Source organism: Myotis lucifugus, unplaced genomic scaffold (assembly GCF_000147115.1).
Source record: "Myotis lucifugus unplaced genomic scaffold, Myoluc2.0 scaffold_55, whole genome shotgun sequence".
In the NCBI taxonomy this organism is placed as follows: domain Eukaryota; kingdom Metazoa; phylum Chordata; class Mammalia; order Chiroptera; family Vespertilionidae; genus Myotis; species Myotis lucifugus.
Genome location: NW_005871103.1, coordinates 2,946,669 through 2,970,660, shown reverse-complemented (window position 1 = coordinate 2,970,660; position 23,992 = coordinate 2,946,669). Strand labels below are relative to the sequence as shown.

The 23,992-nt window shown below is 48.4% G+C and overlaps 1 protein-coding gene across 9 annotated transcripts in view; it reads left to right on the top strand.

Moving 5' to 3' along the window:
• Positions 1 to 23,697, top strand: part of ATXN7 (ataxin 7) — a 121,095-nt gene extending 97,398 nt beyond the window's left edge. For 3 of the 9 annotated variants that reach the window (XM_014456113.2, XM_023754051.1, XM_023754053.1), the window contains 9 exons: positions 165 to 417; positions 2,427 to 2,686; positions 3,144 to 3,226; positions 9,581 to 9,846; positions 11,326 to 11,524; positions 11,872 to 11,993; positions 15,557 to 16,538; positions 17,335 to 17,401; positions 18,909 to 22,873. In XM_014456113.2, the coding sequence (XP_014311599.1) occupies positions 165 to 417; positions 2,427 to 2,686; positions 3,144 to 3,226; positions 9,581 to 9,846; positions 11,326 to 11,524; positions 11,872 to 11,993; positions 15,557 to 16,538; positions 17,335 to 17,401; positions 18,909 to 19,018 (2,342 nt within the window). In that variant the 3' untranslated portion in view covers positions 19,019 to 22,873. Of the gene's footprint in view, positions 1 to 164; positions 418 to 2,426; positions 2,687 to 3,143; positions 3,227 to 9,580; positions 9,847 to 11,325; positions 11,525 to 11,871; positions 11,994 to 15,556; positions 16,539 to 17,334; positions 17,402 to 18,323; positions 18,534 to 18,904; positions 22,874 to 23,567 lie in introns of those variants that run through there. The other 6 variants (XR_002829365.1, XR_002829366.1, XR_002829367.1 and 3 more) reach the window with 6 other exon arrangements.
• Positions 23,698 to 23,992: the final 295 nt, after the last annotated feature.

The following is a 23,992-nucleotide window of genomic DNA, read 5'->3' as shown; positions in this document are numbered from 1 at the left end:
CAATAAGTCTGTGGGGCCTAGATAAGCCCTTTCTGAAAGCTGCGGAGTTTAATGTGGCGAGGCATCTTTGAACCTGAATGTGTTGCATTTCAGGGGACTCTTTCAGGTTCCATTGGAGACTTGCCTAAAACACGGTATCTTTTTTTCTTTGTTTTCCTTTTCAGAAAGAAGACATAGCTCAGCCAGCAAGCCTTCTTTGGCCGTTCCTCCCACGTCAGTATTCTCCTTCTTCCCTTCTCTGTCCAAAAGCAAAGGCGGCAATGCCAGTGGAAGCAGCCGCTCTGCCAGCGGCGGTGTTCTCAGCGCATCCTCATTAAGTTCCAAGCTGTTGAAATCGCCCAAAGAGAAACTGCAGCTCAGGGGGAACACCAGGCCAATGCATCCCATTCAGCAGAGTAGAGTCCCCCAGGCTAGAATGTGAGTATGGCAGCGAGGGTCCTGATGCTCACTTGATGCAGGTGGAACTGTGCACACGGTCCTTCGAGGGTAGCTGGGCATCCTGGGAAAGGGAGCCCACGTGGGGAAAATTCAGATACATGTTATTTCTTTTTGTTTATTATATCATGGGCAACTTAACAGAGTAGTAATAGCATTAATTACAAGGTGAATAATACTCGCTCATTGCTCTTTATTGTGTGCCACCTGTTGAAACTCACACCCACCCTGTGAGAGAGGTATTGCGTTAGCCCCCTTTCCCAGGTAAGAAGAAGGTGCAGTGAGGAGGTGGTGGAGCTGTAGCCGAGGAGCCCTCGTTCACATACTGGGCTCACATCCCAACTCTGTCACTTCCTGGCTGTGCGGCCTTGGACATGGCACTGTTTTTCTCGGGAGCCTAAAAATAACAACCATTGTGCAGGGTTAGCAGGAGCAGTAGGATTAATATATTAGAACCAAGCACCTGGCATAATGTCTGGCCCACAGGAGAGAATAAATACATGCTGGTGGGGCTTCTGCTGCTGTTGGTAATAGCAGGAACCAAAGTGGGGAGAGATTCCCAGGTGCCGTCTCGGATTTCCGGGACCTGCAGAGCGAATAGGGAAGTGGTGCTTCCTCCCAAAGCCCTGGGCTTACATCATAGCGCCCCAGCGATGAGGGAAGACGGGGCAAGTTCACCCGGCCAGGCGAGGCTTGGGCAAGTTTCCATAGTGGAGCTGAAGGTTGGCAGGCTCCCTGTGGTCACGTGAGGAGCAGCCGGGCACTCCCACAGAACACATCTTGCCTGGTCGTGGCATCCCTCAGCCTTGGTGCGGGTGGTTTTCCTTGGCCTGCCTCCCGTTGGAGGGCGTGCCACATGTCAGTCCCAAGGTCTGATAACCTGGCTAATCTTGGGGCAGCGTCCAGCACCTGCTGCTGCTCAAGGGCTTGCCAGCTGGGAGCGGCCATGGCACCTCGCAGTGTCTGCTGTCAGGCTGTCTCAGGTACAGCTGTTTGGGGCTGTTTGTCCTGGTTGCTAAGCCCTCGGCCTCTGCTCATCTGTCAGAAGTGCAAGTGCAGCAAGCTTGGCTTTCGTGGCTAGAGCTGTCTGAGAGCAGAGAAATGTCAGTGCAGCGTGTGTCCCTCGCAGCCTCCAGCTGTTGGGGCACGGACTCCACCGCTGTTTATCAGACCTCGTCAGCCACATCTTCTTCCCGTGGAGCTGGGCTTTCGGGCGACCTGGACAGCTGTTAGCTTCATACCAACAGTTGCTACCCAAATTATCATGTCATAAGATGCCAAGAGAAATCAGTTATTTGTTAGTGTCACAGTTCAGTGCTCAGCAGCTGTGTGCCAGGCATGTACAGTTCAAGCTCCTACATTAGAAACCATTTTCAGTGACTGGAGACTTAGCACTTGAGTGACACATCTCTTACTAATTAATTAGTGGTCTTGCTCATTGACACAAGTCAAGAGCTTCTTTTTGTAAATTCCTTAGTGACACTTCTTGGAAATATTCTTTAATTCCAATGTTGTTTTTCTCTGCTCACTCAGTTTCCTTTGTTTTTATGGGTCCTTTCTTTTTTTTTTTCTTTTTTTCTTTTTTGGGGTCCTTTCTTAAAAATGACATTTCTCAGAGACATTCTCTACACGCCCTGCAAATATTCTTTGGTCCTTTTCATATTTGCTTCTTGCAGAAGTTGCACTGGGTACCAGAGTAAGGGTACCCTAGATCTGCCCTGGCTCTGGGGCAAGGGGTCCTGGAATGATGAAAGAGCAGGTACATGCGCTGGTCACAGGAGCTGTGTGCCTCACCAGAGGGCTTGTAGCCTGAATCAGTGGTAACCTTCCTGAGGTTTCTGCACAGTCCTAGCACATGTCCACCAGGTGCCTTGGGGAGCCTCGCTGTGTGCAGTGCCCTGGTAGATCAGGCTTTCCCTCCCCCCTCTGGCTCACATTTACCTGGGGCTCTGGGCACTCAGGTACTGGTGTTCTCGCTTCCCCTGCCACAGCATGACGCCCTCTGTCAAAATGGAAAAGATTCATCCGAAGATGGATGGTACACTACTGAAATCTGCGGCGGGGCCAACCTGTCCTGCTACTGTGAGTTCCTCAGTCAAGCCTGGCCTTAACTGCCCCTCAATACCAAAGCCAACCTTGCCTTCACCTGGACAGATGTTGAATGGCAAAGGGCTTCCTGCACCGCCCACTCTGGAAAAGAAGTCTGAAGATAATTCCAATAACAAGAAATTTTTAAATAAGAGATTATCAGGTAATTTCACATTTTCTCTTAATGCTTCTCTGTCTCAATTGGCCATTCTTAAGGGAGCAAATGTACTGCTGTCTATAAGTCCTCTTTTTAACACTGGTCAGCTTCAGCTTTAGGAGGAATTTCCGTAAGCAGTGTGCTTGGCCTCCTCGAGGTTGGATTGAAGTGCATGTGTGTAGCTAATGTAAAAGCAGCTGGCTGTTTCTGAATGGAATAATGTGGTAGTGCGGACTCAAGCAGTCTGTCTCCTGTCATCTAGTGGCAACAATCCTCACTCTTCGTGATGTCACTGCTTCTTTGTAGTGCTCACACATTGGGTATTGTATAATTATTGATTATGTAGATTTTATCCGAGTTATATATAATTTGTTTTGAGATTTCTCCTGTTTTCTTGTTTACAAAATAAGAGAAGGGAGTGTTTGGTGAGCCCTTTGTAATTTCTGTGTGCTTTTATTGACAGAAAGAGAGTTTGACCCTGACATACACTGTGGGGTAATCGATCTCGACACCAAGAAGCCCTGCACCCGGTCTTTGACATGCAAGGTAGGTGGCCTCCTGGGCCCAGCTGGCCACTCTGGAAAGTATGGGGCGTGGGCAGGCGAGCACTACTCCCAGGTCTGTAGCCAGAGCGGGTCTGACCTGGGCGCTGCTCTCAATTATAAATGAGGAGTAACTTGCTTTCCTGAGAAAGCCTCAGGTTCAGAAAATGTGAAGTTGTTATAAACTGCAGTCTTCAGAGAGCTTTGTGTCCAGTGAGCCGTGCTGGTCCAGAGGAACAGAACGCTTTCCTGATCAGTCTGTTATTTTCAGAGGCTTTTCACATTTCAGAGAAATTTAATGTGAGAGGCTACACGTTACTGTTTAAATTATACTGACTTAGAGCAAGCCCAGAAATTTCATTTGCATATATATAAATATTCTTAAAGTCTTTTTGTAAACCGTGGTTGTTGCATTTTAAAGATACACTAGCCCTGACCAGTTTTGCTCAGTGGGTAGAGCGTCGGCCTGCAGACTCAAGGATCCCAGGTTCGATTCCGGTCAAGGGCATGTACCTGGGTTGCGGGCACATCCCCAGTAGGAGATGTGCAGGAGGCGGCTGATCGATGTTTCTCTCTCATCGATGTTTCTAACTCTCTATCCCTCTCCCTTCCTCTCTGTAAAAAATCAATAAAATATATTTCAAAATATATATATTTAAAGATACACTAATATTTTGTGACTTTTAGATATCTTTGTTGTTCTAGTTGTTGTTTTTTTAAATACTAGGTAACATATGGTCTAATTTATATGTAAGCTAAGAAAATGTAATGATCCTCCTTCCTGTCCAGACGTTTTCTTTTAAAATGCCAGTTTGCTGATGAGAAGGCATGCTGCTGTACAAGGGCTGCTGGTGTAGGGGGACCTCCACACAGCAGTGGACCTGCTACATAAAAAACATGTACGACTCTTTGCATTTCCCTGCAGAGTGTCCCCAACTACCCTTCAGAAAAAGTCAAGAACTATTAAGAATCGCTGCTTTGAAGTATATAATTTAAAGCCCCTTGTTTGGAGGAGGGGTTAAAAATGATAAAAAAATATTAGTCTTGTTTTCTAAAAGTTAATAAAATTGTTGGGGTATTATTTTAAACTAGAGGCCTGATGCACAAAATTCGTGCAAGAGGCTCAGCCCTTGCAGCCCCAGCTGCCCTTCAGTCCTGCCCACTGGTCGTTTCGCTGTCCGGTCTAATTAGCATATTAGCTTTTATTACATAGGATGTTACCAAAGATTGTGTTTGAATAAAGGATTTCAGGCTCCACTCCATCCACAAACAGTGGAGGAATGTTATAATTTCCCCAAAATGGGAAATGTTACTCCTAAGTGGTTCTTACTTCAATTTCTGATTTAATTTTAGTATTTATATATATATTTCAGAGAGGAAGGGAGAGGGAAAGAGAGAAACATCAATGATGGAGAGAATCATTGATCGGCTGCCTCCTGCACACCCCCTACTGGGGATTGAGCCCACAACCTGGGCCTGTGCCCTTGACCAGAATTGAACCCAGGACCCTTCAGTCTGCAGGCCAACTCTCTATCCACTGAGCCAAACCAGCTAGGGCTAATTTTTAGTATTTAATTTAAATATCTAATTTAATTTATTGTAGATTTTTATCTTACAACAATAGTTCTGATATTTTGTGGATAGGAATTGGTTAAGGGCACCTTTAAATAATATCTAATTTTTTAAGAATCACAAATCCTCATCCCTGAAGGAAAAAATATATAAACACATGTATATTCTGAATTTTGCATTCTGTTTTCGGAGTTGTTAGACATTCCCACTGCAGGCCCACCCCTGAATCTGTAGGTTAAAACTCCTAGCTCAGAACAAATTGCGTATGTAATATTAATTGAATGCACACAGTGGTGTGTTGTTCTCTGAAGAGAGCCACTTGAGCGCTCAGTAGGATTCTGCTCCTTTCGGCTGCCCCTGAGGAGCTTGTGAGAGCTTGCCCCAGCCCTGCTCCACATCATTGCCACGATTCGCCATCCTCTCTGCTTCCTTCGTGCCTACCTTCCTCTCAGTGACAGATTTCTCAGGGTTACGCCACCCCTGGTCAGTGAAGGATGCCTGCTCTACCCAACATGTTCTTTTAATCATCTCTGAGGCATGCTGTGAACCAAAAGCTCTATCAGCTCACTGTCTGCCTTCTTCTGACCTTATTGATGTGGATCCTGCATTTGTCTCCCATGTTCCTTTTTAAGTCTTGTGTGTTCTCCCTGTGTTCTGTTAAGGGTGTCCTTCCCGACTGGCATGGTGCTGATCCTATAATAACATTAAGAGACGTCTTCAGACCTGGCCCGTCATGAGTGCAGCATAGAGCTGGCAGGAACGCAGCGTCTGGGCAGGCCTGCCTTCCTTCCTTCCTGTGCTCTGTCTGCCGGTGCTTCGCCTTTGGCTGCCTCAGGGCCTGGATCTATTCAGCTGGTGGGCTCACCATGCTGAGTGCCTCCCTGTGTGCTCCCCACCTTGCCGCCAGGTCTCTCCTGTTGGGGACTTAGAACATTATTCATTCTCTGCTGTCAGGGCACCTGCTGCTTCAACTCCTGTCACTCGTTCCCTGTTGTCTGCCTGCCACCCTCGCTGTCCCCTCTTCGCTTCCTCATCTGTCCAGTGTCCTGTGTAAATGTCCTCTTTGCCTTTCATGCGAATAGATTTCGAGTTCGCTAGCCAGAGGATACCAGAGTTTTATAAAACCAAGGCTTGTTCCTACCCTCATGGGGCTTGCAGTCTAATGAGAGAGATGGAGATTAATCTGATAATTGCTCAAATAAGTGTCAAGTTACCAATGATGAGTAAAAAATGGAAGGAGGGCTGTGTCATAACAACCTTCAGTGGGGAGGTTGGGCCAGGTGAGCCTCCTTTGCTACAGGAACATGGGGCAAAGAGTGGTGGGAGAGACAGAGGAAACAGCATGTGTGACGGCTATTTTTTGATACCAAAAAAGCAGGGGCTTGGGTGTTCGAGTGTGCATAGCCTGGAAGCCTGGTTCATGGTCAGTCTTTACCCTGGGAACCCTAGGCAGCTCCCAAAGGATTCTGACGGGAGCTGGGGCCTCAGATTTGTGTTGGAAGGTTCTTCAGCACTCGGTAGAAGTCCTCTTTACTCATCACCTCAGCTGACTTTCTTAACCTGGCTTTTCTGTGTTATGCACCAGGGGACATTCAGCAATGAGGAGAGGCTTCTACATCTGGCTGGAGTGACAAGCGTGTGTGTCAGTGACAATATGTATTCCTTTGTTCATTCGACACATTTTAGAGGGCCATTATTTTTATATACTTTACTAGAGGCCCGGTGCACAAAAATTTGTGCACTGGGCGGGGGGGGTTCCCCAGCCCGGCCTGTGCCCTCTCACAGTCTGGGACCCCTTGGGAGATAACGACCTGCTGGCTTAGGCCTGCTCCCGGGTGGCAGAGGGCAGGCCCAATCCCTAAGTGCAGCCCCTGGTCAGGCTCAGAGCAGGGCCGATTGGGGAGTTGGGGCGCCGCCCCATCATGCACAGAGCAGGGCGGATCGGGAGGTTGCGATGCCACCCTCAGTCACGCTCAGGGTAGGGCCGATTGGGGGGTTGGGGCACCGCCCCCTGTCACACTCGAGGCAGGGTCGATGGGGAGGTTGCAGCGCCACCCCCTGTCACACACAGAGCAGGGCCGATCAGGGGGTTGGGGCGCTGCCCCCTGTCACGCACAGAGCAGGGCCCATCAGGGGTGTTGGGGCTCCGTACCCTGTCACGCACAGAGCAGGGCCGATCAGGGGGTTGAGGAGCTCCCCGCTGTCACTCACAGAGTAGGGCCGATAGGGGAGTTGGGGCACCGCCCCCTGTCACACACAGAGCAGGGCGGATAAGGGGGTTGTGGCGCTGCACCCTGTCACACTCAGGGCAGGGCCAATGGGGAGGTTATGGCTCTACCCTGCCACACACAGAGCAAGGCCCGTGGAGGGGGGTTGGGGCGCCACCCTCTATTACCCACAGAGCAGGGCCGATCAGGGGGTTGGGGTGCCGCCACTGTCACACTTGGGGCAGGGCCGATGGAGAGGTTATGGCTCTACTCTGTCACACACAGAGCAGGGCCCATGGGGGGGGGGGGGTTGGGGCGCCGCACCCTGTCACACACAGAGCAGGGCCGATCAGGGGGTTGGGACGCTGCACCCTTTCAAACACAGAGCCGCAGGGCAATCAGGGGGTTGGGGAGCTCCCCCCTATCAGGCACAGAGCAGGGCTGATCAGGGGGTTGGGGCGCCTTCCCCTGTCACGAACAGAGCAGGGCGGATAGGGAGGTTGTGGCCCCGCCCCCTGTCACACACAGAGCTGCAGGGCAATCAGGGGGTTTGGGCGCTGCCCCCTGTCACGCTGATCCCGGTGCCGGGAGCCTCGCTGCTCCGCTGATCCCGGTGCCGGTAGGCATATTACCCTTTTACTATATAGGATAGAGGCCTGGTGCACAGGTGGGGGCCAGCTGGTTTGCCCTGAAGGGTGTCCTGGATCAGGGTGGGGGTCCCCACTGGGGTGCCTGGCCAGGCTGGCTGAGGGGCTGAGGGCTTTTTTCCGGCTGGCAGGTGACTAAAAGCTCCCAACCGCTCCTTGTTTTCTTTTTCTTTTTTTTTTTTTTATTCTGGGCCAGCTTTAGCTCTGAGGCCTCGCTGCTGAAAACATCGATACAAAGTTGCGGTCCGGGGCTGACTGACAGCCGGTTTCTGGGGTTTTGTTTAGCTTCTTATTTGCAACATAGTACATAGTTGCTTAGAGTTGCAGCTCAGAGGCCGGCAACTCAGGCGGGGAACGTTGGAGTCCACAGTCACTGGAGCAAGGAAGCCTCCCTGCTCACTTCAGTGCATGGCTGCCGGCCGCCGTCTTGGCTGACAGTTAATTTGCATAAGGATATGCTGATTAGCCAATGGGAAGGGTAGCGGTCGTACGCCAATTACCATGTTTCTCTTTTATTAGTGTAGATGTTTGAAGTATTTATTGAGAGCCAGGTACTGTCCTAGGTGTTAGTACAGTCTCAGCAGCCCATCTCCAGGGTCCTCTGAGCCACTTTCTCTTTACATGGCACCTTCCTGGCAATAGAGAAACAATTGTGCTGTTTTTACTCTCTGACACTTTCTAAAAGAGGACTTTATGATAGACTAGAGGACCTGTGCATGAAATTCGTGCACAGGGGGGGTTCTCCTCAGCCCAACCTGCACCCTCTCCAATCCGGGACCCCTTGGGGGATGTCCAACTGCAGGGATCGGGCCTAAATCGGCAGTCGGACATCCCCCTCACAATCCTGAACTGCTGGCTCCTAATTGCTCACCTGCCTGCCTGGTCACCCCTAACTGCCCCCCCGCCCCCCCGCTGGCCTGATCGCCCCTCGCTGCCTCTGCGTGCCAGCCTGATAGCTCCTTACTGTCCCCCCTGCCGGCCTGGTCACCCCTAACTGCCCCCCAAGGCCAGCCAGGTTGCCCCCAACTGCCTCCTCCCTGCTGGCCTGGTCACTCCTAACTGTCCCCCCAGCTGGCCTGATCACCCCTCACTGCCCCCCCTGCCAGCCTAATTGCCCCCTGCTGGCCTGGTCACTCCCAACTTCCCCCGCTGTCGGCCTGGTCACTCCTCACGGTCCCCCTGCCGGACTGGTCACCCCACGCAGCCTGCTTGTTCAGTCCTTTGGTCATCCCTCACTAATCTCTCTGCTGGCCTGGTCATAGGCAGCCAAATTCTAAATGGCCCAAAGAGGGATTTGCATATTACCTCTTTATTATATGGGATTATGGAATAATTGTTTCTTCCCTTTTAACATTTAAAATTCTAAATGGCCCAAAGAGGGATTTTTCTAATGGAGTTGGTAAGAGCCCCAGTAAAGGAATTGTTACTGTCACACCTGTTGGTATCTGCTGTTTGGTGCTGAGTGGCACAGTGAGCATCCCTTCCTTCTTGTGGTGGAAATGACATCACTAAAGTCTCATCCATGTAGAGCTTGGAATATGTGCCTCCCTTCTAGCTAAAGAGAAAAGATCATGCCTAGCTGGTGTAGCTCAGTGGTTGAGTGGCAACCTATGAACGAGGAGGTCATGGTTTGATTCCCAGTCGTAGCACATGCCCAGTTGCAGGCTTGATCCACAGTGGGGGGTGTGTAGGAGGCAGCCAATCAATGATTCTCTCTCATCATTGAAGTTTCTGTTTCTCTCTCCTCCTTTCCTCTCTGAAATCAATAAAAATATATTTTAAAGACAAAAGATCAGCTTATCAAATGCTGAGCAGCCTTTGACTATGCTAATGTTCCAGATTGCTTTTTTACTGGGACTGATGTTTTTGGATATATGATAGAAAAATATTCTTACTGAGGTACCTCAGTTTCTATATTCTTTTGGTCTGCAGACACATTCCTTAACCCAACGGAGGGCTGTCCAGGGTAGAAGAAAACGATTTGATGTGTTATTAGCCGAGCACAAAAACAAAACCAGGGAAAAGGAATTGATTCGCCATCTGGACTCTCAGCAATCAACACAGCCTCTCAGGGACCCGCATCTCGCCCCTTCTAGAACTTCACAGGAGCCACACCAAAACTCTCATGGAGTGATTCCTTCTGAATCAAAGCCTTTCGTAGCTAGTAAACCTAAACCTCACACCCCCAGTCTTCCAAGGTAAGCCAAGTTTTCCATCTCTTCCTTCCTCCTTCCAAGAACAGACTTGGAGACCTTGTAAGCCCCAGTGTGGTCATGATGTCCAGGGATGTCCATCAGGGTCACTCTCAGAAGATGAGATGGTTTTAAATTGGGTTTTACTCTAAGGGGAAAAATAAATGTTGAGTTCATCATTGGGCTTTTCTTGGACCAATGCAAGCAGCAGAATAAAGCTAGAAGTATCTGCTCCACGCCTGCTCAGTGTTACATGTCTCTTCAGGCCACTGAGCAGGTGACACTCGGGTCCTGCCTGCAGGTTAGTGACTGGAACATTTCCCACAGCTTCGGCAGCAATTTCCCATCCATTTGTCTCGCTTCTCACAAAGTGCAGCAGTGGGAATCCCTTGCTGGGGACATTCAGCCTCAGTTTTTTCAGCATCCATTTATCCACATTTTTTTTCATTCATTCATATAGGGTTTTGGCCTAAACATGTATTAGGCATGTTAGCCATGCACTAAGCCATGGGTCAGAGTGTTTTACTGAGAACTTATCATACCTGGGCCTCAGAGACAGTGCTGGACTGCATGTATGTATGTCTGTGCCTGCTACTTAACCAAGTTGAAGTAAACGACTATGTGCCCAGTTTCCTGAGCAAAGGAAAGAGAATGGCACAGAGAAGGAGGCCTCCAGTGGTGGCCATGGGCAACGAGGGCTTCTGCTTAGGAATGCGCCAACCTTGTTGCCATCCCCTCACTTTCACACTCACATGTCTGAGCCTTGAAGTTGTCGCATGAGGGGTGGAAGTGCCTCCCTCATGGAAACCCCCGTGTGAGCTTGAGCCTACCCCTACACGAGCCCTCTGGTTTCTGAGCAACACCATGGCCGGGCAGTTGAGGAGGCTCCCAGAGTGTGGCCAGGTCCCTGCAGGATTCCTTAGAAAGTCCTTCCTTTGGCCATCTTCTCAATGACGTTTTCCAACTAAAAAAGTAAACTAAATTCTAGAACCATCAGACAAGGAGGAAAAACACATTGCTGTCTGAGTAGCAGGCCCTCAGGTCGCTTTTTCACATAAGGTAATAATGCTACCTAGTCATTTTATCACCTCCCGTCCCTCTTCCGTTATTGTAGAGCATTTTGTCATTGATTGCCTTAGTAACCCAGATCCAGGTGACATTTGAAGAGGAATCAAAGGTTCTCTTAAATTCCATGTACACTTTCCGTCCTTTGGGGAGACTAGGAGGAGAACCTGAGCCCCCACGTGGCTGTAGAAAGGAAAGCTAGTTAGGGGTCCTTTGGGCTAGACCTGGCGGACCGCTGCATGTGACATCCTGCAGTTCAAGGGAGAGGATCCTGCACTCCTGGCCACCTGCTCAGGTTTGCCCCATGCGAGGGGTGGCCCCGGCCCCCTAGATGGTTTTGGATACGTTGTTGTATCTGAATTAAGGCGGCTGATTCTCAGGCGTGTGATCTGATCAGTGCTGCACTTTCTGCTCACCAAGGCCTCCAGGCTGCCCTGCTCAGCAAGGTGGGAGTGCCCCCATTGACCCTCCTCCAGTCCATGAATCTCCACACCCTCCCCTGCCTGCCACTGAGCCAGCTTCTCGGTTATCCAGTGAGGAGGGAGAAGGCGATGACAAAGAAGAGTCTGTTGAAAAACTGGACTGTCATTATTCAGGTCATCATCCTCAGCCAGCATCTGTAAGTTCCACATCCACCCCACATTGATCCTCCCCACGCAGCAGGGACGAGACACTGCAGGGGGGCGCGCCAGGGACCTTGGCATGCCCGTACGTGTGGGATGCGGCGAAGGTGTGACAGCAGCTCAGAACAGGGTGCCCCAGAGGTGGCATGCACTGTGTCCTGGGACGTGTCATGCTTCTCCCTTTCTCTCCATGAAACTCAGGGCCAGGCATTGTCACGCTCATGCTTCACAGCCTGTGTGCTCAGAGTAAGCTCTCTCGTGGTAGCTCCAGGCCTGCAGGAGAGACCCTCCCGGGTGCCGCTGTCCGAGGTAGCAAGCATGGCGCCTGTGCTCTTTCTTCCAGTTTTGCACATTCGGGAGCCGGCAGATTGGAAGAGGCTATTATGTGTTTGACTCCAGGTGGAACCGGCTTCGCTGCGCCCTCAACCTCATGGTGGAGAAGCATCTGAACGCGCAGCTGTGGAAGTGAGTGCCCGTCTCACCGCCTCTGGGGTGGGAGGGGGGCGCCCTTTATTTCTTGTGGGACTAATTTAGTGAAGATAAATGTATCTAAATGAAAGCATGGCCTTTGAGTAGCCCTAGAAAAAGGCCCCTTCTCATTCATTCATTCATTCACTCTTTCAGCAAATATGTCTTGTTCTGGGTGCTGGGGTTCCAGGCTCAGGTATGGAGCCCTCATTCTGCTTGGTGGAGAAACAAAAACCAATAAACAGAAACTGGAGACAGGTGATAGCTTGTCATAAGAGAGGTAACCACTAACTGACTGAGAGCTTACTGTATGCCACGCAACGTATTAAATATATTTAATATTCACCGTTTGCTTTGTCAGGTGACCTCCATTATCTCCATTTTACAGATAATGAGACAGAAACAAGGTCACACAGCAAGTTAGTGGAAGGGCCAGCATTTGGGCCCAGAGGCAGTTTGGTTCCAGGCAAAGAGCTGACGTGGAAGATAGAGCAGGCCAGGCCTCAGGCAAGGCCCTCTGAAGAGGCAAGCCTTTATCCTGAACTGAGCTGGCTGGCTGAGGAATGGGATGGTAGGGAGGAGAGGGTGTCAGGCGGAAAGAACTCTGTGCGGGAAGTCTTGAGTCAGAATGGACTGTGATTGATTTGAGAAAGGGCAAGAAAGCGAGCTGGTGTAAGACCAGGTCCGAGAGGCTGCAGGGCCACATGGCGCCGCCCCGGCTCCGAGGGCAGTGGCGCTGCTGCAGGTCTCAGGTGGTGGAGCTGGTGTGCTGGTCTTGTGTGGCATTTCACATGCTAGTGTTTCCCAGATGGGACTGCAGGTGGAAGGAGAGTCCACGGCCATTCCTAAAGGGCTTCTCTGGCGCAGTAGTGGGCACTGTCCATCGTTAAACCTCAAAGCAGATGGCCTTTCTAGTGTGGACCATTCCTGAAGCTCTTCTGACCTGGGAACCTCTTTCAGGAGAGCATCTTGGGAACCAGTGTTTGGTGGTACCTAGTTTGGAAAATACTGAGCTTTGTGAAAGGGAGCTGGCCAGTAATCCACAGGCCATCTCCAGTTCCTGTTGGGCATCATGTACCAGTGCCTCCCTGAATGGACTCTGCCAGGACATCCGTTTGCCTCCCTTGGTTTCCTAATAAAGTCGAGTGAAGCCCACAACTTACAGAACTATCTCCATGGCCATTAAGAGGACTTGCATGTGTTCACTTAGAAAACCAGAGCCACGCCCCTCTGCTTTCTCTCCTGTGTGTTTTCCTGGTTCTTAGGAGATAAGAGACTCCTCTTCCTTCTTTATGACGTACCTGAAGCTCATTAAACTGTGGGTATTGTCCTCCTAAGAGTTTAGAGGGGTCTTAAGAATGTTTTATCGTCAGAATATGGACAAGTGGATTATGGGATTAGGCCAGCAGTTTGGGTGAAAGTTTCAGTTCCTAGTGGCTGTGTGGAGAGGTTTTCCTCTCTGTACTGTGAACTTCCAAAGAAGGAGGGTCATGACTTTGAGTATGTTCTCTCTCTCCTCCCCCCCTTCCCATCCCCACATACAAATGTTTGTTTTTAAGAGAGAGGGAGCTTTTATATTTTTTAAATTTATTTTTACTTATTTCAGGGAGTGAGGGAGAGAGAAAAACATAATGATGAGAGAGAATCACTGATCGGCTGCCTCCTGCACGTCCCCTACTGGGACTCAAGCCTGCAACCCGGGCATGTGCCCTGACTGGGAATCGAACCATGACCTCCTGGTTCATAGGTCGACGTTCAACCTCTGAGCCACACCATCCAGGTTAGACAAACGTTTTTATTAGTTGCTTCTATATCTTTGCAAAGTTCATTTATGCAAACAAGTCAATATGCCATATTCTTTTTTTGTTTGTTCTTTATACAAATGGTAATGAATGACTTAACAGAGCTTTTAAAGAGAGAAACCAGTAATGTAATCTAGGGAGAGCCACAAACTCCCCTCCCCCTACACACACACACACACACACACACACACACACACACACACACACCATGCTTCTTCATTTCCCAGGACTTGGTCCAGCAGCAGCCTGGTCTTTAGGATTTGCCTTTCTCAGCCACCTGGTGGCCATGAGAAGCCACTGCAGGAGCCCCTGTACTTCATTGAGAGCAGGGCTTCTCAAAGGTGCTGGGACCTTGTGGGGACACAGATCCCGATGAAGTAGGTATGGAGTGGGCCCAGGGCCTCCGCATTTGTACTGAGCTCTCAGGTAATGCCAGGCACTGTCCTCCATGAGAGTACAGGGATAGGTGAAGCTGGTTTCTCAATCTTGAGTTCATGTTGGGATCTCCTGATGTCTGGGCCCCACCCCTATGGACTTGAGAAGCACCACCAGGGCCAGAGCCACATATTTTTTTAATTGATTTTGTAGAGGGAGAGAGGAAGGGAGCGAGTGGGAGAGAATCATCGGTTTTGTTGAGCCACCTATTCATGCATTCATTGGTTGACTCCTGTATGTGCCCTGACTGGGGACCAAACCCACAATCAAGATGACGCTCTAACCCATTGAACCACCTGCCAAGGCCAGAGTCACACTCCTGAATGGGAGTTTTAAAGTTTTAAACACTTGCAATCATTAGTTCCCTTTATTAGTAACTATAGTTTCTTAAAAGCATGTGGAAACCTTGGGCAGTGGTCTAGCCAACTTTCTCGCTTGAACGATGAGGGAGCTGGTCAGCCAGGGCTGCCTGTAGAGCCAGGGGCAGAGCGGTCCTGGTGCTCGCCACCCATCAGGCCACTTTCGAGGCAGCACCTCAGTGCTTACTCTGCCATAGGGGTTTTGAAATGTTGGTGCTGTCACATTTTAAAATCAAAGCTAAAATAAAAGGGGCCTTCCTGTTTTGACTATTTAAATGACTCCTGTCCCCAAATAAATATCTTACCAGACATCATTAACAGAATACACTGTTTCGGCACTGTGACTGGAAGTCCCAAGACTTGGGGCTGAAGCTCATAGCGTCGTTCAGGCCAGTAGTTCGGACCAGCAGTTGTTATTACTTAGCTGTTGCTACCTTCCTCACTTGTTAATTCTCTCGGCGTTCAGAGCCTTCTGTGTTCCTGGCACTGTGCTGGCTCTGCTGTCAGTGGTGAGTAAGCTGTGGGTGGCTCCGTCTGCAGAGGGTCAGACAGTGATAGGCAGTGACACAGGAGCCAGAGTCCGGGACAGAGCAGTGGGAGTCCCTGGATGGTCAGGGTGGGTTTCCTAAGAAAGTGATGGTGGACTGAAACGAAAGGCGGAACAGCAGCTGGGGTAACAGTGTTCTGGGCAGGAGATATGGGAGTCTCACGTCGTGGCCTATTTTCGGAACAATCGACAGCTGGAATCAGGGCTGGGGGTGGGGGCACGGTGTGAAGCTGGGCGGTAGCAGCTGGGAGGCACACGGGACCTGCGAGCCCCAGGGACAGCATTAAGGAGCCGAGGGAGAGGAGTGAGCCTCTGACAGCAGCGTGCCTCTCAGCCCCAGCGACGCAGCGGTGACCATCTGGAAGTGTCCAGGAGGGGCCACGCTGACCAGGACTCCCTGTCCTCTCCTTTCTGCAGGAAAATCCCACCAGTGCCCAGTACCACATCACCCGTCTCCACCCGTGTTCCTCACCGAACAAACTCAGTGCCCACATCCCAGTGTGGGGTCAGCTGTCTGGCAGCAGCCACCATGTCTACATCCCCAGCCCTGCTCTCCTCCGCCTGCATCTCCCCAAACAGCAAATCGGTACCAGCTCACGGAACCACACTAAATGCACAGCCTGCCGCATCCGGGGCCATGGACCCCGTGTGCAGTATGCAGTCCAGACAAGTGTCCTCGTCCTCATCCCCGTCCACGCCCTCTGGCCTCTCCTCGGTGCCCTCCTCCCCTCTCTCCAGGAAACCTCAGAAGCTGAAGTCCAGCAAGTCTTCAAGGCCCAAGGAGTCTTCTGGGAGCAGCACTGACTGTCACACCAGTGGCAGCCGGGCCAGCGGAACCTCAGGGAAGAAGCGCAAAGCTGGTTCCCCACCGTTAGTTCACTCTGCCTCTGCCGCCGCCGCTGCCGCTGCCTCTTCGTCTCATTCCATGGAGTCTTTTAGGAAGAACTGTGTGGCCCACTTGGGGCCGCCCTACCCCTGCACAGTAACATCTTCCCATGGCATCGGCCTCAACTGCGTGACGAATAAGGCGAACTCGGTGAGTGTCCGGCACGAGCAGTCAGGGAGGGGTGCCCCTGGAGGGAGCCCTGCCGAGTCCATCAAGAGGATGAGTGTGATGGTGAACAGCGGCGACTCCACGCTTTCCCTCGGCCCATTCATCCACCAATCCAGCGAACTGCCCATCAATTCCCACGGCGCTCACTCACACTCGCACACTCCTCTGGACAAACTCATAGGAAAGAAAAGGAAGTGCCCGCCTGGCTCGAGCGGTGTCAGCAGCAGCAGCAGCAGCAAACCCACTAAGGTTGCCAAATTGCCAGCCATGAACAATGTCCACGTGAAACACACAGGCGCCAGCCCGGGGGCACCAGGACTGACGAGCAGCTCCTTCCTTCATCAGGTAGGAAGCGGGCTGGGAGCCATCCCCTCCCGTGACATCTTTCTCCAGCATGGACATCTGTGTGGTGGGGTTGGGTGGTTTGCCTATAAACAGAATGTCTAGCTTTCTGGTATCTTCTAAGAAAAGGAAAAATTGTGGCCATAGAAAGGTAAAACAGGCTTTTCTTTGCCAAAATTTCTGATGCCCTGGACGCTGGTCCTGGGACAGAAAGCCTCGGCAATGCATTTCAGCAGATAGGGCCATGGAAACCGTCCTGTGTGACAGCAAGACAGCAAGATCCCTCCCTCAGCCAGCGAGCGGGGTGCGGGGAGGGCAGGCCGCGGGGTCGCTGTTCAGGAAGGAGGCAGGCTATTTCCTGGAGAGCAGTTCCTAGTGTGCTCCTCGGAAGGAAGCTGGGCTGACATCAAACTGACCTAGAAAGGGATGATTTAAATTTTAAAAAGCATTTAATATTTTTCCATCAGAGAATTTTACATTTTCTGATTTAACACTCTGTATATTTTCCCCTTCCTGTTTTCCAGGGAGGCAGAAAAAACGACATAAGTATGAGCATAGCAAGGAGACTAAACGCTCCTAAATTCATGAGTTAAAAAGAAATCTGACAGTGGTGGAGTTATGCAGAGTGGCTGCGTGGGTGTTGGATTCTTAATTAACCGTGGCTTTCTGGCTTACGATGTCTGTCTGTCCCCCACCCCTCCACCTGTCACTGCTCTCCTGGCCTGCTCGCCTGGAGCCATTCCTCCAGCCTCCTTTGCTCTAACGTTCAGCTCATCTCTCATCTTGTTTCATTCATCAGGATATCTCCTCACCTTGCTCACGAACAGGAATTTCAGCAGCATCACCCCAGAGCCCTGATCTAAAATGTGAGGCTCTTTGTTTGTTTGTTTTTTCTGCCTCACCTTCAGAACCTAACTCAAATGCCAGGTTAGGACTGTTCCAGAAAATACCAAGGAGTTTCTTACTGTGATGGAGTTTTCCCCCAGTGTCTGTGTGAATTACACTCAGTGCCAAAATGATGGGGGGAAGAATTATCCATGAATTTAAATAGCAGCTGCTTGAACTCTCCTCTCTGAGCCTGAAATACACCTGGGCTGTTTGTGTGTGGTCTGGCGCTTTGAGCCGGGGTCTTGGACAGGTGACGGTGTGCTTGTACTTCCTGGTTCGTAGTTACTGCTGACATGTCGTTTATAAGCATAAAACTGCAGTGGAGACACCTCAAGAAATGGTATACCTGCAGGAGGGCTGTTCCACTGTGTGGCGATGCCCAGTCTATTCCTGAGTGCAGTCTGCTTCATGGAGACGTGGCCACAGACCTCACGCCCCCAGGGACAGGCAGACGGGAGTGGAAGCCCCACCTGCTGCTCTCGCTAACTTGTTACCATCTTCAAGGAGATACTGCAGGTCCAGACTTGTGTGAGAAATTGGGCCACATTTTAAAGCCAGACTTGTGTGAGAAATTGGGCCACATTTTAAAGCTATGTTTGTTTTTAAAGTGAATGGAGCCCACACAGGCTAAGTTTGCCAACTCTGATTTCCACTGTCTCGGGGGGCTGTCCCAGTAGGACAGACAGCCTACATTTCCATTCTATTCTCTAAATTCGTTTCGACAGCTTTGTATTTGAGAATGACTTCCTCTGTGCTGTGGATTACTTTTTATTATGCTGCACAGATGCTACTGGGACCCATGGCTAGAAATCAGAGGATCTGTGAACCCCAAAAAAGTATTGCATGTTTTTATGTCTGTGCTCATTTACTGCAAGAGGGATCCTTTCATCCAAATCTCAGGGGGACCCATGACTCCAAAGCCTTTAAAGAACGCTGCTCTGAGAAAAGCAGCAATCTTGCCTCGCTGTTCCTCATGGAGCCGACCTTAAAGGAGAGATGACTGAGCTGGGCGAAGGCCCTACACCAGGGAACAATGCGGTGGCACATGCTGGGAGCCCAGAGATGGGGCTCCCCTTCTGTTCACTCTCACCGGCATGGGCTCTGCTCTGTGTGAGTTTTTGCACCTGTGTGGGCTAGCCCATCTGACCTTGTTCAGTTCTCATGACAACCTGGAATAACTTCCATGAAAAAGAACCAGTAAATAAAACCAAAGGCAAACATGTGAACTTTTTCTCTAAGCTAGAAACCCAGTCTGCATCTCTTCCAGTTTTCTAAAACTCAGTCTTTCAAAATGATTGTGCCCAAGGGCACTGATGGTTTTTGAAAGCTAAGACCAAATTCTTTAGCTGACTGCTCCTGGCATCACCAGTCTACGCAGACTGCAGAGGCCTCGGCCTTGGAATGTTCTCGTTTATATTGGGATAGCACCGTGTACAACTGCTCACTTACCTTTTCTGTGTTCTCCCACCCCCTCTCTTTTGAAAGCCAAAGACACGTCCCTGACAACTGAAAATAGCGTGGGGAGGAATAGTCCGGACACTTTTAATGACAAGTTACACCTCCACTCAGCACCCTGGACTCCGCGATGCCTTTGAGTCTGTTTTCCCAACCTCCTGCCGGCCTCAAGGGTGGAGATCTGCAGCTGTTTTTTTTAACAAGGAGTTCCCTGAAGCTATGTCTGTAGCAGTGAGTACTCGTAAAGGACACTGGATCAAGTTCAGCCACCGAATTGCTTCTATCAGTGTTAACGTGGTCTGGACTACTCGTTACCAATCTGTGAGAAATTTTTGTGTTGTTTTTTAACTTGCAGTATATCATGGAGCCACTCTTCGAGTAGATTGGCTGGGTGAAAGAATGTTCTGGGAGAACATTACTATAGACTTGTCTCCCTCCCTCCTCTCCCCACCCCAGTTCTTTTCTACACTGCCCTCTGCAGGTCACTGCAGCCTTTAGGCACCTTAACTGGAGACACCTTCTGGAGGGGAGACAGCGCTCCCCTGAGCAGCCTCCGGAGGGGGAGATGAGAAGGGGCGCTGTCACTGGGCGGTAACAGCAGGGTTCCAGGAACGGGATGTGGGTGTTAGCACCAGGACACCATAGCCTGTATTTTGCCCAGCATTGTGCAAGTAATTTGGGATAAGAAACTGTCTGAAGTTTCTAACTTACAGACTGGTTTAAAGTAGTGATGCCCAGAGAGCAAGCGTACATCATTTTAGAGGCTTACTTTTCATGGTACAAAAGCAATTCTGTCTGATTTTTAAAAAAAAGAAAAATGCAATCTAGTTTTGATAATGGAAAGCCAAATTTGAGGAGGGTGGATAAAAATCACTATGAGAACATTTTTCCCAAGATTTCCAAAGAGGTGAAATTTTTCTATCCTTCTTGTCTTCATGATAAACAGTGTGGCAGATTGGGTTGGTTGTCCTTGCCCAGTCTCCTGTTTTCCAAAAATTGCCTTTATAAAGTGAAATTATCAGGATGCAGTAGAAACTGTCATTCACAAAGTCATTAATAGACTTAACTGTTTTCAAGGCCCTCTCTGTACTACCCTCTCTCCCCTCGGACACTGCCTGGGAGGAAGGTAAACTACCGCTGTGAGTGCTCTCCACACTGTGTGTGCACTCCCCCTGCCATCGTAGAGTGTGTCTGGCTGCACTGGGGTGGGGAGCAGGCGTGCAGGGTTGGGGAGGGGGTGAGTAGTCTGTGCACATGCCCAACACCCTCTTCTCCTGGGACTCATGCGGGCCATCTTCCTGAGAGCACTTCAGAGACCCTCCAGCATACTTCTTCTAGTTCCCCAGCCCAAAAGAAGGAGCTTAATATGTTAAACATCATTGCTTAAGAATTTGGGGTAAGTTGGAGCTTCCTAACAGGTGGTTCCACCACCACAGCTCCTGAAAGGAGAGCCAGGCGCCTGTGGATGTTGCTGAACACAGGGCACTTTCCCTGCCCGGGGCACGCCCGGCAGGCTGTCCTGCAGCCCTTCCTCCCTGCAATTCTTGGGTTACTTCTGTTTCAGGGACTTTCAGGTCAACAACTGGTGGAATAAATAAATACTTGGTTACCAGCCTAATAATGTGAATTGCTACAGAATTAATCTTATTATGTAAGAAAACAAAAACTTTATGCAGATACTTTAGCTATAAATTGATGTAAAATACTGATTTTTTTAAAAGGATGGGAGAAGAGTATCTTGTTCACTTATTATGCAATCAATCAGTAAATGTTTTTTAAATGATGCTACGGCAAAGCTTAGTAAGGAGAGAGCCTGGATGAGCCAGTGCGGTGTGGTCAGGACAAATCAGTGTGGTTGTTCCATCCCAGTGGAGGGAGAGGAGGTGAGAGGGAATCAGAACGTACTTACTTGATTCCTTGGTGACAAGTGCAATGGGGTTTGGGTAGAATTTATTTTCAGAGCCAAGGGGACTTGATGGTTATAAATAAAGTTGCTTTTAGCGATGGAATTTATAGACAGATCATGTTGTTCCGAAAGATGTGAATAGGATCCACAGTAGCAAGTTGGTTTAGAATAATGTAGATATATCTAGATTAGCGGTGTTGATCGTTTGATTTCTTAGACTGAGGTTTTAATTGGATTTTTATTATGTCTCCCGATAGTACAAAGAGCATCGGGATTAGGAAATTAGCCATTTTGGATTCTGCCTGCCACAAACAGACATATTCTAAACAGTGCTATTAAATTTTAGACTGTTGTTCAAATATTTTATTTTCTCTTACAGCTGCTTTTTATTATGAAAAGTTAAGACCATTTAAAACACGGGAGTACAAGTATTTTTTTGAATTAAATTAACTTGCAAAAACCAAATTTGCAGTGGTTGGGTTGTTTCTAGACAGACTTTGGTATCAATTTAAAACCAAGATAATTTTATATTCTTTCCAATAGAATTTCATGACAACTCCTGCAGTTTTCTTAACCGAAAAAAAAGTGCTGCAATGATGAACAAAGAATTATACAAAACCTACTTTTGTACCTTTATTTTGGAATTTCTTGTTCTATTATAAATATGGAAGTATCCCTATCTCAGAAGACATATTTTGTTAAAAATGAATTGTACATATTTAAATATGTATTTTTGCACAGGTCTTTTTTTCTGATATCCTGTTTTGGTACAATTGAGATCATCTAGTATTTATTTATTAATTAATAAAAGTAAATACCTTTTTATAATTTGAAGTGGTTCACTGCCAAGCCAATAGTTCTAGAACCTGCCTCCTTTGCAGTTTAAGGGATGCCTCTGTCCTGTGAACGTCTTTCTGTCCCTTTGACGTCTCGGGAGTGGATTCAGCCGATGAAGTGGGCATTGCTTCTCCCTCGTTGCCTGGCTTCCCGGTGGATGACTTGTAACTAAGTGACACACTGCTTTTCTTTTGTTTTATGTGAGAGAGAGAGTGTGTGCCTGTGTGTTTGTATGTGTACCCTCTGAGCACACGTGTGTTGGTATGTGATGTGGTTTAAAACTAATGGAAAAAAACTGAAAGTGCCTGAACCTAGTTTTAAGCTTAGACAGATTCTCTTTAAGAAGACTTGAATGTTCAGTTGAACTTTTGGAGTTTGTTTTTTCCACCTAAATACTGTGTCTAAAAATTTAGGGGAGGAGTTGAAAACCACCAATGCTGGTCATTTTATAGGTATTTTAAATTAAGACTTGTTGGTTCACCATAATTCAGCTGGTGGTGGATTGCCCAGTGGCACCAGGCGTTACAAATCTTTTTGTCAGCCAGCAACTTACATGACGTGTCCATTTTGTTACTCACTCATGAAATACTGAGTTTAAATAGAATATTTAAATTTTTTGTATTCCAAAAATATAATACAGAGTACCTCTGAGAACATTGAAAAAAATGTGTAATTTGAAAAATGTAATTTATAAAGGCAGCTGTCTTCCTGCGAGTTCGTTGCCAAGGAATTCCTTGATATCTCATTCTTTCCTGGGGCAAATGTTGGGCTTTGGAAAATGATTGTTAAAACTTTCATTGTTTAGAAGAAAGTAATCATTTTTACATTTTGTGCAAAACATTTTACATTTTCAGATCATTGAATGAGCACTACATACTGTCAGGTGAATGTGGGGCTTGAAAGCATTTTGCTGTTTTTGGAGCTTGATCATAAAAGCAATCTCCTGTGTTAAATGTGTGACTAGTTTGGTAATTGTGCACAGAATCAAGAGCATCTCCGCTGGACTTTGTGTTGGCTGCTGTATAGAATAAGAACAAATGTCAAGGGATAGAAATTACTTTGGATATTTAAAAGAGAAGAAATATATAGTCTATTTGTTTTGTAACAAGTTTCTGTAAATAAAATAATTTATACTATTTATAAGAAAAAGTTGTGCTTTGCTTTATGAGAAATTAGTTTGTGGAACAAACATGTTACTAATCGGGCAATAAAATTAGGACTTCTCAATAAATAAGGTTGGCTGCATGAACTATTTTACATGTTTTTGCCTCGTTGTGATACTAAGCCCCTTTTGTCAGCATAGCCAAGTATTCCTAAGGGCCTAGGATGCTTGCATTCCTGGGCACAGAGCTTTGCCTTGGATAAAGTGATAACTGTAAACAGTGACCACTACTGCCTTTTTGCCCTGCAGGTTTGTCACCCAAGGGGAGTTGATGGATTGAGAGATACATCCTACTTGTACTTGTTTTTTATGTAAATTTGATGGCACATGGTCAGTTTTGGGTTTAGAGGTAAGCTTTTTATCCAAAGCTGATATGGTCTCTTCCTTGTCTTGACATACTTCTCCTATTGGCACAACACAAGTGCATTTTAGTATTACTCAAAGGAGAACATAACCTGTTATCTCTAGAAACTGGTCAGTGTTATCATTTGCAAACAAATCATTCTAATAAATTATAAATGATTTGTGTTGTTTAAAATAAGGGAAGAAACTGATTTTTATATGTAGAAAGTGTCCTTCCCTTACGTGAAGAAGTCAGGCTGGCTTTGAGCCCCCTGCCCATGGACTTCCCATTCCCTCCTGAACCAACCAGCTACTCAGATGCTTTCCTGAGAAGCTCCCTGTGCATCGCCTCTTTCACCTTGGGTGTCCCCCTTAAACTTCCTGGGAAAAGATTCAACTCCTCAATCTCTTAGCCTTTTTTCTTCTATTCCCTTCGTTACAGGTGACCTAAGGAAAGCAAGAGACTCTCCCAATTCAAGGAAGGGGTTGGTAGTTTTGGATCTTGGTGTGTTGGGAATTCACAGCCGAAAGGTAGGTGAGGTCATTCTGGCCAGAGGAAGCAAGCCCAGCAAGCCCAGCAAGCCCAGGTGTGAAGAAATGCAGAACAGAGAGTAATTCTGGGTGCAGTTCCCTGGGAGGAGGTGATGGGTTGGAAAAGTGGGCGCCAGATAGTGAAGGGCCTTAAATGTCATTGGGCCTTCATCTTCGGAACATACGGTTTAACCAGATGTAACTATCAGAGATTTTCGTAGGCCCAGCATTGTGCAATTGCCGAAATTAGAGAATTAAAGCACTTAAATCTTCCTTTTTCTTGCATTTTGATTATCTTTTGCCTTAAACTTGTCTTTACGCTTCTCTCTCTCAAGT